This window comes from Armigeres subalbatus, chromosome 2 (genome assembly GCF_024139115.2).
Source record: "Armigeres subalbatus isolate Guangzhou_Male chromosome 2, GZ_Asu_2, whole genome shotgun sequence".
NCBI lineage: Eukaryota > Metazoa > Arthropoda > Insecta > Diptera > Culicidae > Armigeres > Armigeres subalbatus.
In genome coordinates, this window is record NC_085140.1 from 376,522,112 (window position 1) to 376,540,101 (window position 17,990).

The 17,990-nt window shown below is 41.2% G+C and overlaps 1 protein-coding gene across 1 annotated transcript; it reads right to left on the minus strand.

Moving 5' to 3' along the window:
- Positions 1 to 12,355: 12,355 nt before the first annotated feature.
- Positions 12,356 to 16,178, minus strand: LOC134210131 (uncharacterized). Its single transcript, XM_062686156.1, has 2 exons — positions 15,419 to 16,178; positions 12,356 to 14,095 (listed from the first exon to the last, which is right to left on the minus strand). Exon 2 carries the CDS (start codon positions 14,093 to 14,095, stop codon positions 12,356 to 12,358), a length of 1,740 nt encoding a protein of 579 aa, XP_062542140.1. The 5' UTR covers positions 15,419 to 16,178.
- Positions 16,179 to 17,990: the final 1,812 nt, after the last annotated feature.

A 17,990-nucleotide genomic window follows, 5' to 3' on the forward strand; every position in this document is an offset into this window, starting at 1 on the left:
TTCATGCAAGAACGCTTCTTACTGCTATAGGTTCGCCTGATTGACCAAATTGGTGCAAATAACTCCAAGTCCGGCAGGCCGATGAGCACTTTTGATTTCGCCTCGTGGAACGACATCGTTGAAATATTCTCAAGGTGTTTGGAATGCTTGCCATGCTTGCGCTCATTTCCAAACTCTGCTTCGGCAGGTTCTGTGCGTTGACAGTGTGGGCAGATGCAAGTTTGTACCGTTCTTTTCCTCCCCTAGCAGAAATTATTAAGTCAACTCGCCTCGATGAAAGCTCCTTACGGATTACATATCCACGTCAACGCCAATGGCTCTGGTCAGGGTTCGGATTTCTCACTCACTCACGCGACAACTGATCACTCCACCATGCATTTTATCCGGATAAATTACAGTGCGATAAACTCCGGCACAAGCGATGGTGCGAAAAATTGTTATCCTTCTTCCCATGCTTCGCGAAAATCAAATACTGCTTACTTCGCCTCTCCAAGCTGATTGAATCTGACGATGCGCCACGATAAGCAGAAGGTTCAATACAGCAGTTTTTCCCTTCGCTTTCAATCAATTCATGTGGCGGTGTGGTTATAGTGGGCGTACTGAAAATTTTAAAATTGTTTTGGGTTCGAATCCCGTTGCGGTCCTAAATTTTTGTAAATATGCTTGTAAAATTTATCTGGTGAGGCGACGAGAAGGAAAATTTGTGGATTAAAATTAAATTATCCGGCGATCCGGCGCTCACGAATTTATCACCCGCCATTCTATCCGGATATGCCACAATACACGGTTCGAGGCCGGATACGCCCCACGCTCGCCAAGTCGTTTTGCACCTGGTCTGCCCATCTCGCTCGCTGCGCTCCACGCCGTCTTCTTGCACACCGCCAAAGATGGTCCTAAGCACCCGTCTCTCGAATACTCCGAGTGCTTGCAAGTCCTCCTCGAGCATTGTCCATGTTTCATGTCCGTAGAGGACAACCGGTCTTATAAGCGTCTTGTACATGACACATTTGGTGCGGTGGCGAATCTTTTTCGACCGCAGTTTCTTCTGGAGCCCGTAGTAAGCCCGACTTCCACAGATGATGCGCCTTCGTATTTCACGACTAACGTTGTTGTCAGCCGTTAGCAATGATCCGAGGTAGACGAATTCCTCGACCTTCTCGAAGGTATCCCCGTCTATCGTAACACTGCTTCCCAGGCGGGCCCTGTCGTGCTCGGTTCCACCCACAAGCATGTACTTTGTCTTTGACGCATTCACCACCAGTCCAACTTTTATTCCTTCACATTTCAGGCGGGTGTACAGTTCTGCCACCTTTGCAAATGTTCGGCCGAGAATGTCCATGTCATCCGCGAAGCAAATAAATTGACTAGATCTGTTGAAAATCGTACCCCGGCTGTTACACCCGGCTCTCCGCATGACACCTTCTAGCGCAATGTTGAACAACAGGCACGAAAGTCCATCACCTTGTCTTAGTCCCCGGCGCGATTCGAACGAACTGGAGTGTTCGCCCGAAATCTTCACACAGTTTTGCACACCATCCACCGTTGCTTTGATCAGTCTGGTAAGCTTCTCAGAGAAGCTGTTCTCGTCCATAATTCTCCATAGCTCTACGCGGTCTATACTGTCGTATGCCGCCTTGAAATCAACGAACAGATGGTGGGACCTGGTATTCACGGCATTTTTGAAGGATTTGCCGTACAGTAAAGATCTGGTCCGTTGTCGAGCGGCCGTCAACGAAGCCGGCTTGATAACTTCCCACGAACTCGTTCACTAATGGTGACAGACGACGGAAGATGATCTGGGATATCACTTTGTAGGCGGCATTAAGGATGGTGATCGCTTGAAAGTTCTCACACTCCAGTTTGTCGCCTTTCTTGTAGATGGGGCATATAACCCCTTCCTTCCACTCCTCCGGTAGCTGTTCGGTTTCCCAGATTCTGACTATCAGTTTGTGCAGGCAAGTAGCCAGCTTTTCCGGGGCCATCTTGATGAGCTCAGCTCCGATACCATCCTTACCAGCTGCTTTATTGGTCTTTAGCTGTTGAATGGCATCCTTAACTTCCCTCAAGGTGGGGGCTGGTTGGCTTCCATCGTCCGCTGAACTGACGTAGTCATCTCCTCCGCTGCCTTGACTTTCACTGCCTGTACTCTCAGCGTCATTCAGATGTTCCTCGTAGTGCTGCTTGCACCTTTTGATCACCACACGTTCGTCCGTCAAGATGCTTTCATCCTTATCCCGGCACATTTCGGCTCGCGGCACGAAGCCTTTGCGGGATGCATTGAGGTTCTGATAGAACTTGCGTGTATCTTGAGAACGGCACAGCTGTTCCATCTCCTCGCACTCCCCTTCTTCCAGGCAGCGTTTCTTCTCCTGAAAAAGGCGGGTCTGCTGTCTCCGCTTCCGTCTATAACGTTCCACGTTCTGCCGGGTACCTTGCTGCAGCGTGACCGGCCGCGCTGCGTCCTTCTCCTCCAGAATCTGTCTGCACTCTTCGTCGAACCAATCGTTCCGTCGACTTCGACCCATATACCCGACGTTGTGCTCCGCTGCGTCGTTAATGGCTGCTTTGACTGTATTCCAGCAGTCGCCAGTAGATTATTAACGAGTAATGGGCCAAACACAATGGATACGTTTGCGTACGTTTTGACAGTTTTCCCATGGCGAAACTGTTAAAACGCACGCAAACGTATCAATTGTGTTTGGCCCATAATTCCAGCCGTCCGTACAACCGCCAAAGGGTTGCCATGATTGGCAACACCGCGTTCGAGAACATGAACTTCGTTACTACTGCGTCACGCGCTTGGCCATGTAAGCACTCTCGCAGCCGGATTACATTTTCTACCGGAGAAAATTCGCAGGTTGCAGTCGAATCTAGGTAGCTGCAATAGAAGATGGGCCACTCTTCACAATTGTCTTGCAGCAATTCGATTGGTTGTAGTATTGACGCTTCTTCTTCACCTAACGTGCGCCCCGTCATGGATCGAGACAATATGGTATTATCGGTAACCTTTCTTTCATCGATTACTCTAGATTTAGCAACTGCAGTACCATCTTGCTTTGCACCTTCTACTTCCTCTTCTTCCCCGGATTCCTCTGCCGATATAGATAACTTTTCAGACGTCCTTTGCTTCACCAACCATTCCTGCGCTTTGGATCTTCCACTGAAGAACTATGTTGCGAAAGGGCATCTTCTTCTGGAATTTGGTCCTCTAAGAGTTGTTTTTCTTCGAGAAGTTTCTGCGCCATCTCAAGTTTTTTTTTCTGTTGCTCGCATTTTGCTCCTCCCGTTCTTTTCGCAGTTGTTCCTTTTCTTTCTCCAGTTTCCTTTGGTCGTTCTCTAACTTCTTCCGCTCCATCTTCTGCTTCACCTCTAATCGTTGCAGCGCCATCTGCGTTAGAGATCGACAGCCAGATGAACTCAAATTCGCAGATCCATAAAGAGAATTTGCATGTTTACGCGCATAGGAGACTTTCTCCGGTGTACCGTAGTCTATGAGGCACCTCTTTGCGAGACATTTTTCAGCATTGTCAGGCACTAGTTTGTCTACTTTTCGATTTTTCTCTCCAGAAGCGCGATTTTAGTAGACACTGCTTCAGAATTTGTCGGCTTCAAACGGCTCGTGGAAGCTTTTTCTGTCTGTATTTTAGCGGTCGTTTTCTTGCCGCCTTTTTTTGTCGGTTCAGCAGTTTGTGTCAGCTTAGTCGGTGAACGGTAACGTTTCGCGCAATGCCAGGGTCGATTTATTACTTCTGGGGCACCATCAGCGCAATTCAGGTTATACCATACCTGACAGGTATCGCACTGTACCATATTGTCCACCGAATTCTTCCGAGCACACAATCCGCAGTCGCTTCCATCTAACTTTGGATCCATTCCGAATAATCTTTGAGTGTTCGGATGCTTTCGAATCCAATCAACTGATGGCAGATTTTAATACAGTTCTGCATAAGAACCTTACAGAAACTGTATAATAACTGGGCATATACAATCTCGGAAGATTTTAATACAATTGTTGTATTGAAATAATAAAGATTTGTATTATTTTAATACAATATCTGTATAAAAATTACAAAATTGTATATTCCAAGATTTTATACAATAATTGCCAAATTTGTTTTTTTGGATGTTGTAGTAAACACCGTTTATGGTAGAATTGCTCAAAAGACGAAATTATTTATTAATCAGTAATCCTAAATTTTGGAATTTACCAACAGTAATTTCCTCCTCAATTCTGCCACACTCGAATTTGAACCGGTTTGACTGATTTTCGTACCTAAAGGTAACGTATTTGTAGGTTTTAAATCTGATAAATATATATATCACGTCGATCATATTCCGCAGATAGTTCGCACAATTATAGTATTTAGATAAGGCTGTTACAAATATTTAATCAACTTTTTGTCCTACTGGTCTACGAAGGGTCAAGGGGTGGCGGGGGTGGAGAATAATAAAAAAAAAAATATTTAAATGAAAAAAAAAACTAAGTGCTCCTCGGATTTGTCTACACAACAAGGCCACTTAAAGGTCCCGTTTGCGGAAAAGGCATCAGAATCTGAGTACAAACCTCCATCGCGGCTAGCACAGACAAGATATTTAACAAAACAAAAATGATTGCAATTAATTCCGTTCATGTATCGCAAGCACAGACATCAAAATCGAGCAACTTGCGGTTGGTTTATGTTTGAAAATTGTTTATATTATCATAGTTTTTGGAAAATTCTGTTATGTTCATAGAAATTTTGTACAGTATAATTAATAAGACGAGTGTATTACTTCTGCGTGAAGTTTGACGTTTTTTACAATGATATGGAAATGCTAATATTTATCATCTTCTATATCATTGTTAAAATCATGTATTGTTGAGGGAATTTTTGCCTTTCGCGTATATTAAGTATATTTAAAGGCTATAGGATCACTTCAAAACTAAACTTTTGATAGAAGGCTCGGAGACCCATAGTGTTAGATACCAATCGACTCAGCTCGACAAATTGAGGTGATGTTTGTATGAATGTATGTGTGTGTACAAAAACATTGATTCTTTTCCCATTTTTCCTTGGAATTTTTTTTTTCAAAACCGATTTTTTTTTTTCAAAAACTGCTGCAATGCATTCAAAGGAACGCAAATAAACGTGAATTGATGGAAATGACTGAATCTACCTCCCTGAAGTGCAATTTTGACCTCTCTTATGTGCTTAAAATATCAAACACATTTTATTTCTTACAAATGCGAAATGATCTTTTTTTCTATTCTATAATCTTATAACCAAACAACACAAACCTCTAAATTTTTCAACATTTTGCAGCGCACTTATTTTTCGGTCCACCAAAAGGATGTTTAAGTATTTTTATTCCACCTTCTCTGGGCTCTCTAATAGCCTTGCGAGAAAAGGCGTAGGATTGCCAATCCGGAGATGGCGAGTTCGATTCTCGGTCCGGTCTAGGATGTTTTTGGTTGGGAAACATTCTCGATTCCCTGGCATTATTTATTCTTATTATTCCCTGGCATTATTATATTAGGTTATTCGATGTACTTGCCACATACTCTCGAATTAGCGGGTAGAGAAGCTTTCAATTTACCTGAGGAAATGCCATTCTTTCAATTCTGGAGAGGTCACCTGTCAAAACATCCGTGGAAGGTTTTCGGCAAATAATTTTGGTTTTTCGTTCTGGTCACTTATCGCTGAGAACCACGGGGTAGTCATCTGCGATCAGAGACAGTGTCGTCTCCTGGAAATGCTGGCATGTCGGAGGTGAATAGGCTGAACAGCATTGGCCTAAGTATACTATCCTGAAGGACGCCTGCAGTGTACGCACATCGGATGTAGCTGCACCGAGTGGAACTTGTAATGTCTTGATGAATTTCATTAGATAGCTGGAAAAATTGAACCGTTGCTTGTAGACCAGGTGATCACGCCAGACATTGTCGAAGGCTTTTTTTGACGATGTTTTGCAGATGATTTGGATGACGACTTGTTCCGCTCCAGACTGGTGACTTAAGTGGAATGGTCGACGGTGGGGTGATCGCAACAGAATCCAAACTGCCTTTTCAAGCAGCTTGGATGAACCTGTATTTTTTTATTGGATAGAGGGTTTTGTAAAAAAAGGGGATTCTTGCAAGGATTCAGGATAGGGATGGCTTTAACTAATTTTCAAGATGAGGAAAAGCTGATATATATGTCAACGTTAGTAGGAAATGCTGGTGGAAAATAAATTCAAGTAGGCTAGGTGTACCAGTTGTGGCTTTATATGCCAAATGACCAATCAAATCATCGCAAATCAAGTTCATATCGATAAAGCATATTCATATGACACGACGGGATTTGCCAAATAAGGAACCAAAATTAAGAATAGTGCCAGAACTAGTGCATGCGTTCCTATTATGGATTAATCAATTTTGAGGATAATAACAAATTTTATTGTGGTTTTCACAGCTGTTCTAAGGAGTAGGAAGTAAAACCTTTTGCTTGATATATAAAGTCCACTCACATGCCTTTTACTTATTTTTTTTAAAAATAGTTGTTCTTATGTATGGTGACAATTGGTACACCGACCCTAATCGTAAAACTGATCACTCACGTATTTGAGTTCCAAATTCAAGATGATGTAATTGGTACTGTCTGCTTCAGATATTTTGCAGTTGGATTTTGTTTGTGTTCGTGGTATTTTTATTCTATGAATACTATAACACGTTCGTACTCTTTGATACTCATATTATAACATTTGCGATATTATAACATTTGCGCTTACACCATAGACAACAAACACCACAAATAACATTAATTATATTATTTCGATATTAATTAAGTATTTAGTCTGCTTCTGATATATCGCTCAATTGGAGAAATCGCTGCGTTCTATTTATCCGACCAACAGAATAGAATTCTATCGACCAATCCATGCGAGGTGTCTTTTCACTGTCGTATATTGATGTCTATGGTCTTGTGCAATACCATATGGACCCAATGCTCGGCATAGAACGTGGCTATCGTTCGCGTGCTTGGCATGGTAGTGGATGCAAATATTTACACAGTATCCGAATGGATTTACATTAACACCGGCGTTGAAGCACTCATAATCGGTGGATAAGCGTTTGAAATTGATTTATGGGCAACGACCATAATGAAACCGCAACTCGGGCTGTTGTGTAATGTTTTACGCATTACACATTTGGCCTGCTAAAGGAGAACTTTTGTTCAAGCAGAATGAATTTAAACTCATTCGAGGACCAACTTTTAAGCATTGAGATGTTTATTATAATAATGCCTGTAAGACGCTGGTCAATACGTACTTCCTGGGTGAATATTGTTTGAGATGTTCGAGACGGATCTTTTAAGTAAGCATTTATGAGTTCATCTGTTGGTCCTAGAGTAAGCGGTCACTGTTATCAAAAATTCTATGGAAAATATTCCCGAGTCAAAATACCTTCTTGGTTTTTATTCATATTTATCATGTTATCGTGACGTTACAAAGTTGAATCTACAATTTTAATGAATTATCAACTACCAATGCTACTGGTATAAATTAAGTGTGCATAAGAGGTAAAACACAAAAAAATAATACTAAAAATTATTGTGCAAATTACTTCAAGTATAACAATCTGTTATTACAATACCAAACGCGAACCAAATTATTATTCGTTTGAGCATGAGCATGATTGACCGCCCACGGTTGCTACTCCGTTACTACCAGGCCAGCTGTAATTACGAAGAGAAATCATAGATGAAGTTTGGGACTAACATCATCCTCAATGTGTTGGAACTGGTAACCCAAAAATAAGCAATACCAACGCCGGCCGTGTCCGAATCAAATTAAGTAAATCAAGTTCATACCAACTGCAGTTATCGAGGACGTCGCTCCTGCTCGGGTTGATGATCTTCCGTCGCTTTCTCTCCTTTTCTGGAATTTATTTTTATTATTGCCTCGCTTTTTCACATTTAGTAATGTCGAATTCGTTTTTAACCTGGGTCAGTGCCAACCCGAACCCTGAATAAAGAAACATTTTCAGTTCCATCTGTTTTTATATGTGTTGGTGTGCGTGGCATCGTGTTTGTTATGATTCGAAACATATGATCCAGGACATCCAGTGCACTGGCAGTGCGTTGGCTTTGACTAATCAGATCATGATAAATAAATATGTTTAGGTGCGTGAACTGATTTTTGCGGATAGTGGAATTTACTTTTGGGTTGATATAAATAGGGGAACTGCTCCTGGAATTCATTTCATGGCTCTGATATTCATCCCATCAAAAACAAAGCAATGGAAAGGAATTTGGATTGTTTATTATTTTTGTGATTTTTTTCAGCAGTGAGCATGCATGTTGAAAAAAAGCGACGAAGTTGGTGCTGTATTTCTTTGTGTACCGATGAGATGAATATATGTTCCGTGAGATGGAGATCGGAACAGTTCACCTATTTAATAATATTTAATAATCCCGTGCACATTTTTATACCAAGAATTCCGTATAGAATTCATGTAAAAGAAAGTTTCTATTCTACAAAAAAATCATCTGTTTCTGCAAAAGTTTTTTTTTCGGAGAACACTCAGAAGCATGTAATAAAAATTCTCCAGGATTCGCAAAATTTTTTTCCTAGCTACCTCTCCTGATAAAGGTAGCCTCACACCTCGGGAAAATTTTCGCCGGATTTTAGGCCCCGTGCATTTTCAATTTTTAATAATTTCCCGAAGGAATTGCTCAAGGTACTTCCGGGGGAATTTATGTACGAAACTTGCGAAGGAAACTTCGAGTAAGTTCCTGTATTCCAGAAGGATTTCTTGAAGGAATTATTGTAGGAATTTCCAAATTAATTCCTGGAGCAACTTCCAGAGAAAATCCTGGAACAGTATTCAAAGATATTCCTAGAAAAATTTCCAAAGGAATTCATCTCCAAAGGATCCCTTGGAAAAAAATATGGAGGAATACCTGAAAGATATCATCAAAAATTCAAGAAAGAATTACTGAAAGAATTTCTGAAGTTATTTCTGGCAGAATTCCCGAAGACAATTCTGAAACGCACGAAGAAGTTTTTGGAAGAATTTAAATAGAAATTCTGCGTAAGAAATAATTCTATTCGGTATTCCTTAAATATACTTTTCTGACAATTCTTAGTGAATTTTGTGAACGAGTTTCAAGGGGAATTCCCAAACTACATAATTCCATCTACCGACCTAATTAAGGACACAATCTGTGAGGAAAACCTGAATGAACTTATGAATATATAACTTCCCTAACAATTTTTTTTAAAACTGAATCTAGACAATCGGAAAAAAAAATTTTCAACGCGCATTTTATTCTAATAAACAGACAGTTTCGTTTCTCCCTTCTGCTTGTTTATTCCGCCCAGTCCCACCCATCCACGTGGTTTTGACAGTTGAAGTACAGTTGTATTGGTGAACCCGGTGCGAAATCGTGAAACAACACAGTGCGAACCCGACAGCTTTGGGGTTGGAACTAGTGCGAACCTAGTTCCAACCTGAGCGAATAAAAAACCACTTTGACAGCATTTAGGTTGGAACTTTTTAAAAACGAATTCGACATAAGGATTCAAGGTAGACGGATTCATCGGCCACCTCGAAGGTATCCCCGTCTATCGCACACCATCTGTAGGGATTTAAGTTATTATTTATCTTTAGATTCTTTATTTATAATTTGATCACAGCACTAGACACTACCGCTCTACACCGTTCACGTCCTTGTAGTCCCTCTCCTCGCGAAGCCGTGCTCCCAGTTTCCGTCTTGATATCCATGGTCTGTAAATAATCAGGTTAGTATATTCGAAAACCAAGTAATGTGTTTGTAAGCATTCTATACAGAACCCTACACCCCTACCTTTCTTTGAAAAGAGTATGAATGGCGTGAGGATGTTAATACATTATATAATCCTTGAGTCGGCTCGACTCGGCTCTGGTTCTCTTGGATCGCTCACTTGTAGATGGCCCGGCTTTTTCTGTTGCGTTTTCATGTCTGCTGTCATCTATGTTCCCGCCGAGGAAATCGTTCTCATCAGAAATACCGTTCCCATCAGGATGACCGTTTTCACCCGTCTGATAGGCTGTGTCGGGATGGTCCGGCTCGTCACGATTACGGTGATCGTTCGTGTCAGAAACTTTTGGTATACGTTTCAGATGAGCTGCACTTCTTCTGAATTGCTTTCCTGAAGAATTTGAACGAATTGTAACGTCCGTTCCTCTCTTCTCCATTACGACGAACTCCTCCGGGGAGAAATTAGAGCTTAGCTTATTATCTTTTTTCGGACGTTTTGCCAGTACGTGGTCGCCGATCTCGATACTACTACGCTTTGCTTTTCGACGACAATCTGCGTACACCCTCCCTTTTTCTTTCTGAATGCTATCTTGGTCTCTTACGTCCTCATCATAGCAATTTACAGTGGAGGGGATGTATGGCAGTTTGGTACGTATACGCCGTCCGAACATCAACTCCGCTGGAGATTTTCCAGTTGTAGGGTGCGCTGTAGAGTGATACGTTAAAATATACTGACGCAATTCTTTCCGCCAATCATGTCCAAGCTCTTGAGAAATTCGGAGACGTTTAAGTATAGACCGATTCTGCCGTTCCACTTCTCCATTCATCTGGGGCCAGTAGGGAATACTGCTCTCCAGACGAATGCCTTGCTCTTTGCAGAACGCGTTGAATTCTTCAGAGGAAAATTGTGGGCCGTTATCTGCGCGCAATGAAACAGGCAATCCATACCGTGAAAACATTATCGACAGTTGACCTATTGTTGATGCAGATGTTATTTCCTGCATTTCAACTACTTCTAGATATCTGCTGTAGTAGTCAATACACACAAACAAATTCTTGCCACCCGGAAGTGGACCTAAAAATCAACTGCTATTTGCTCCCATGGTCGCGAAGGAAATTCCTTGTGAATCATCGGCTCTGGAGGGTTAGGTGCTGATACTAATGTGCATCCACGACAATTTTTGACGAACTGTTCAATATGCTGATCCATTTTCGGCCACCAGACATTTGCGCGTAAATGACCCTTCATCATCCTAATTCCAGGATGACCTTCGTGTGCGAGATGCAAGACACGCTGTTGTAGACTCTGAGGTATTATGACTCTGTCTCCTCTTATCAGCACATTGTTAACAAAACATAACTCTGTTGAGATCATCTTGTAGCTCAAAGGTAGTTCATCAATCGAGTTGGAATTCAACGCCTCGATCACTAGTTGTATGACTTCATCCCTTTCGCTAGCAGTTTCGATTTCGGGCCAAGTCAATGCGACCGTTGATACTGCCGCAGAAACAATTTCGTGAACTATTAATTCCTCAGCTTCATCAAACGGTTTAGGAACAGCAGTAGAAAGTCGTGACATAACATCCGCAATGTTTGATGGCCCGGGAATATGCACGATATTATATGTGATACTCTGAAATCGCAGTACCCACCGTTCAATACGTGCGCATGGGCGAGATGCCTGGGTGAATAAGAAGGTGAGGGCTTTGCAATCAGTCAGTAGATTAAATTCTTTACCAATTAAATACGCTCCAAACTTTTCAACACTCCATACAAGTGACAAAGCCTCCTTCTCAGTCTGACAATATCTTTTTCAGTGTCGGTTAGCGACTTCGAAGCATAACATACGACTCTTGAATCTCCTTGCTTATTCGTTTGGATGAGAACTGCACCTAAAGCAACTGGACTAGCATCGGCGAACAATGACGTTTCATCATCCACATTGAAAAATCCTAGACAACTGATATTGGACAATGACGACTTTATGGCATTGAATGCTTGCTCTTCGGTATCTCCCCACTGAAACTTAATTCCTTTCTGAATTAACTTCCTCAGTGGCTCATCCATTCTGCTAGCTTCGGAATGAACTTCGCCATATAGTTCGCTAAGCCCAGAAAACTTCTCACCTCGCTGTCGTTCACAGGACGGCGAAAATCTATTATTGCATCTCGCTTAACATCGGATGGCCTTATGCCTTTTTGATCAATTTTATATCCCAGAAATTCAAAGTCGGTGACGCGTATTTTGCATTTTTCCCAATTCAGGACTACCCTCGTTCTTTAAACCTTTCGAGAACCTGGAATCAATTTAATAGCAAATCAATAAAACGTTAGTTGTAGTAAATTTTCAGATTTATTTATTACTAATTTAGTATCAAATACACGTTTCGTTCGTTTTTTTTTTATCATACCTTGCGTAAACGGATGTCGTGTTCCTCAACTGTACTACCCTCTACTCCTACGTCGTCAAGATACCAATAGGTCCCTCGCAATCTGCTAGCATCTCATCCATCGTACGTTGAAAAATTTCCGGTGCGGAAACAAGACCAAATGGAAGTCGTTTGAAACGGTAGAGCCCACGATGAGTAATGAACGTCATAACATCTTTGGTTTCCTCATCAAGTTCCAGTAGAAAGAATGCGTCCTTGACATCCAATACACTCCATATTTTCCTTTTCCAATTCTAGCGAGCACATCTTCGATAATTGGCATTGGATGTCGGTCGCGAATAACTGCCTGGTTAACACGTCTTAAATCCACGCACAGTCTAATCGAACCGTTTGCCTTACTGGCCACTACTAACGGTGACACCCATGTTGCTGGCCCTCGTTTCACTTCAATGATGTCCCGTTGTAGAAGATCCTCTATCTTCTCCGTCACAGCGTTCTCTAGATGAATGGGCACTCGCCGCAGTGGCTGAAAAACTGGTTTCACGTCGGGATCCATGCGGATATGCACTTGTATGTCCGAAATTTTTGGAAACGGAGCACACTTTGTATCCGAGACATCCAGTACTTGATTCACGTCCAAGCCGATTTTCAGAATTCCTAATTTCTTCGAGGTACCGTCACCCAACAAATTTCGTTGCCCACCCACGACAACGAAAAATGTGGCCTCAGTCGATCGCCTCCCGATCTCGACAACTGCATCAAAAGTGCCCAAAATTGAAAGTGGCACGTTATTACCATAGGCTTTCAGAACTGCCTCGCTTCCCTTCTCACATCTAATCACGACAACTTTTTGCGCTTTCATAGCTTCCCATGTCTTTGCAGTTATTATGTTTACTTCTGAGCCTGAATCGACGAATACCTCCACTGAGACTCCTCCGATTTTGCACTGAAATACGTTCGATTCACTTCCCATATGAAACGTGTAATATACCTTTTCTTTGTCTTCTGATGTTACTGTATCTTGCTCCTGGGTGGGCGTGTTCTGGCAAACTTCCTCGATTGCTTGCACTTTTTTAGGGGGGAATGTTTGTTGGGCTGGACCAGGACGTTTACGACAAACTACTTCAAAATGCCCGATTTTTCGGCATCTGCGACAGTGTTGATCCCTCGCTGGACATGATGGTGCCTTTGAAAAATGCCCGTATTTTCCGCAACCGTAACAAATAATGTCTACTTCGTTAATTCCTTTTTTGAACGGTCCATGATTGAATCGCTTCAATATTCGGCCCTGTTGGCGTTCCCCCTTTGATTTCCATGTCTTTATTTTACAGATTTCCGACTGACTACTATCGCTGTGGACGCTGATTCTCAGTTCCTTTTCTTGCAGCCGGACACTCTCCATGGATGTTCCCAAAACTTCAATATCTGACAGCGACTGATCTTTCTCGAGGATTTTTCTTCGGAGCTCCGGTAAATTGCACCCCTCGACAATTACATCGATAAGCACAATCTCCTCTAGGATATTCCGAATATCTTTAGAATATTTATCGAATCCACAGTCCCTCAGCTGTTGACGTAAACGCAATAGATAGTGAGAAAAACTTTCATGAACGCCTTGTTTCATATTTCTCAACTTATGCCTCTCCAGAACATCTTGACAGCGTGGCTTAAAGTACGCATCCAAACGATCAACAGCTACATCGTACCACCGTTTTTCTAACATAACCAGCGGAAAATCTTCGGTACCTTCCAAACTTTTATAAACCTTCTGCAATTGAGGACCACCAAAGTGCAACATTTTCGAACGCTTTATTTTCTGATCGACTATCTGATAGGAGTCGAAATAAAACTCCAGAGAGTCTTTCCATTCGCGCCATTCCTTTGCCAATTTACTTGGTTCTATTTGTTCGCATCGGAACATTGGCAGGGGTCGACTTTCATCCATCTATAAATCACAAAAAAAAACTCCGTTGTTTATTTTTTAGATATTCCACTGAAGCGTGTTTTCATTTTATAGCGCTTTACTTTGGTTTAATCTGGAACCATTCACAAGAACTATTTTCAATTTATAATCACACAACCCATGTCACATCACATAAAATGTCGAATAGACTTTTTCATTGTTTTATATAGCAAAACACAAAAATACGCTTAAATCATACACATATACACCTTATCCTTTTAAATTTTACTGTATTATAATACAACCATTACAAACCAACCTCATATTTCATGGAGGTACTTCTTTTAACTTCAGGCTCCCTGCACTGGAGCTGAATTGGTGTATATAGCTCCCTGCTATATCTACTTGCATTTAGATTTTCAAAACTCCACACACGGTCAACACAACGTTGACTTCTGATTGCCATACAGTGTATTAGGTATTAGCCTCTAGGCTCCCTGCACTAGAGCTATACAGCATAGCTACCGGCTATGCCCCATGTGTACTTCTTTGGTATCTACCCAAGTGCAACACAATACATATGCTTGCTGTGGATCGCTCCCCCATCTGGGCTCCCTGCCCTAGAATTACACAAAATAGCTCCCTGCTATTTGTTCCGTTGACTTGTAGGCTCCCTGCTCTAAAACAATAATAGTCCTATTCAATGAAACAGTTTGAACTCTACTTATTAAGTTTGCTGTAAACGTAAATGTACTCACTAATATGTTTTTTTTTTTTTTTTTTTTTTGCAAATGGCTAGCCAAGCTCCCTACTATGACTCCTTTCCTTGCTATGCTTTCCACGGTGAATTGGAACTTTTGTATGAATCTGTAAATACATTTTCATAAACAATATTGCGCATAATAAGAGTAATATTCAATACGGAAGGTAAAATATTTCCGCTATTGATAGTTCAACTTATTGGATAGAAGATATTCACGATCAAATAACAATACATTATTAGGAATGTGATTTTTGAATCTTAAGTTGGAAACAACTTTAGTAACCGAGAAGAAAAACAATTCATGCTGAAAAGCAAATTACGCAATAAAAATAGTTGTTATCTAGGCCAACAAATAAATGTAATGATGTCAAGCATCTAGATACAATGTATAAATGTATATAAATATATTCTTTTTTAAATCAGTTGAGTCAAAATAGAGAATTTAAAACTCAATAAAAAAATGTTTCATCCAATATCGCACCATGAAGACATTAAATAACATTTGCCCCCAGCACACTTTAAAACTATACGCTATATTTGTATATATCAACACCATGGAACAGTGCATAATCATCAAAATAACATGAATGATAAACACTTACCTGTAATATATCTAGAATAGAATATATATACTCTCCTTATCCATTCACTACAAAACCAATAATTCTTGTGAATGGCCAAAATAAACACCCATCCATATACGCTCCACACATTAATCATAAAAACGCTCACATAAACACACAAGTTCTCTGGCGTGCCTCTATTTCACTAACAAAATTTTGGTTATGTTTATTCTCACCAACAGCGATGGATTAATATTTTGTCATTTTGATTTTCTCTCTTCATTTTCTTGTGTTTTTTCTGTGTTGGTTTTCCCCTCAAAACCAGTCACAAACACTCTCCATTAAGTGATCTCTCGACTTTTCTACATCAAAACTTTGGCTGGTCCCGTTCTCGCAAGCAACAATAGATCATTTTTCACCCTTACCCTTCCTCTCTTTGCTTTTCTTATCCACCACACCACACTATGACCATTTACAAGCACTCTCCACTAAGTCCGCATCTCTCTCCCACTCCACTAAGTTTGCATCTCTCTCCAATTTTTCTTACGGTCAACTAAAAAAAACTATCCATCCAGCCATTTTGTTTTTTCAGAGGAGCGTCAGTTTCACAAAACTCGTGTTTTTCTTCTTAAATTCATTAACAAACTTATCCTTCAACATACCTTAAACCGCGAATGATTCTTTAACCCGCTCGTCGCCAATTGTAGGGATTTAAGTTATTATTTATCTTTAGATTCTTTATTTATAATTTGATCACAGCACTAGACACTACCGCTCTACACCGTTCACGTCCTTGTAGTCCCTCTCCTCGCGAAGCCGTGCTCCCAGTTTTCCGTCTTGATATCCATGGTCTGTAAATAATCAGGTTAGTATATTCGAAAACCAAGTAATGTGTTTGTAAGCATTCTATACAGAACCCTACACCATCCACGCGTTGCTTTGATCAGCTTGGTAAGCTTCCCAGCGAAGCTGTTCTCGTCCATAGTTTTCATAGCTCTACGCAATCTACATTAAGATGAATACACCACTAGGTGTTCCAATCTGCCAAATTAACGATTTAGCCATCTTGGATTTTAGTATGGGAGAGCCAGCCGGTTTGTTTTCGTTTTGCACTGAAAATGAATTTTTCACCCCCGCCTTCTTCTCTTCCATAAACTTGGCAGATTGGAGCACCTAGTAGTGTATTCAACTTGGTCTACACTATCGAATGCCGAAGGATTTGCCATACAGTAAAGATCTGATCCGTTGTTGAGCGACCATCAACGAAGCCGGCTTGATAACTTCCTACGAACTCATACACTATTGGTGACAGACGACGGAAGATGATCTGGGATATCACCTTTTTTTTTTTATCTATTGCATTTATTTGACAGGCTCAGGCGTGTATAACACTTAACGGAGCCGAGATTCTTTTTGATATTTACAATTGATATCATTATTATTTGCAGTTAGTACAAGGAAGGGATATAGACCAAGATACTCGTGGCGACTCAAGGTTAGATTACGTAATTTAAGGATGGACGGGGTGGGATTTAGGTTTGAGGTATTTCAGCTGCTCATCCGGGTATTTGACATGACTGGTGTAGCGTAGCGTCGTGCTCGAGGTATGGTTCTTCAGGGAGCATCTTCCGGATGGCAAGAGCTTCATAGTACACGGAGCAATAAGACAGAGACAAGAAAAAAAAACTGAGAAAGAAAAAAAATGAGGTTTTAGACTTTGATGTCAGACGAGCAAAGAAAGGCATAGATGGCCTGCATATAAACCACATCGCGATCTCCCAAAACACCTCGAACTTCCCTGAAGGGTTGTTTACCTCGGGCCACAAGGGTATCCAATAGTTGCATTCTTGACGCGTCATTTTCCGTGCAAAACCAAACTACGTGATCGATGTCATCGTAACCGGCTCCGCACCTACATAGATTGCTATCAACCAGTTTAATCCTGTGGAGATGTGCGTTTAGTGAATAGTGATTAGACATAAGCCTCGACATCGTGCGAATGAAGCCTCGACTTAAGTCCTCACCTCTGAACCACGCTCGCCCAGAAACTTTTGGAACTATGGAAAATAGCCACCGTCCAAGTTCATTATGTGACCAATTCATTTGCCAGTTTTGAAGAGTACTCTGACGGACTAATGGGAAAAACTCGTTATTCGAGATTTGTCTATCATAAACATCACCTTCCTGTGCGCCCACCTTTGCTAGCGAGTCCGCCTTCTCATTGCCATAGATTAGGCAATGGGATGGGACCCATACAAAGGTAATCTTGAATGATCTTTCGACCAAATCACGCATCTGCTCTCTTATGTTTGCAAGAAAGTAAGATGCGTGCTTAACTGGTTTCATCGATCAGAGTGCCTCGATAGAACTAAGACTATCCGAGAAGATGAAATAATGGTCTACGGGCTGATCGGAAATTATCCCCAAAGCGAAATTAATTGCTGCCAGCTCAGCAACATACACCGAACACGGTTCTTGAAGTTTTCGGAAGGTGGTAGAATTTTCATTGAAAACACCGAAGCCAGTGGATCCGTTGATGCGAGAACCATCAGTGAAGTATCTGTTATTGCAATTGACATGTTCATATTTTTCAGAAAAATAGGGGAATAGA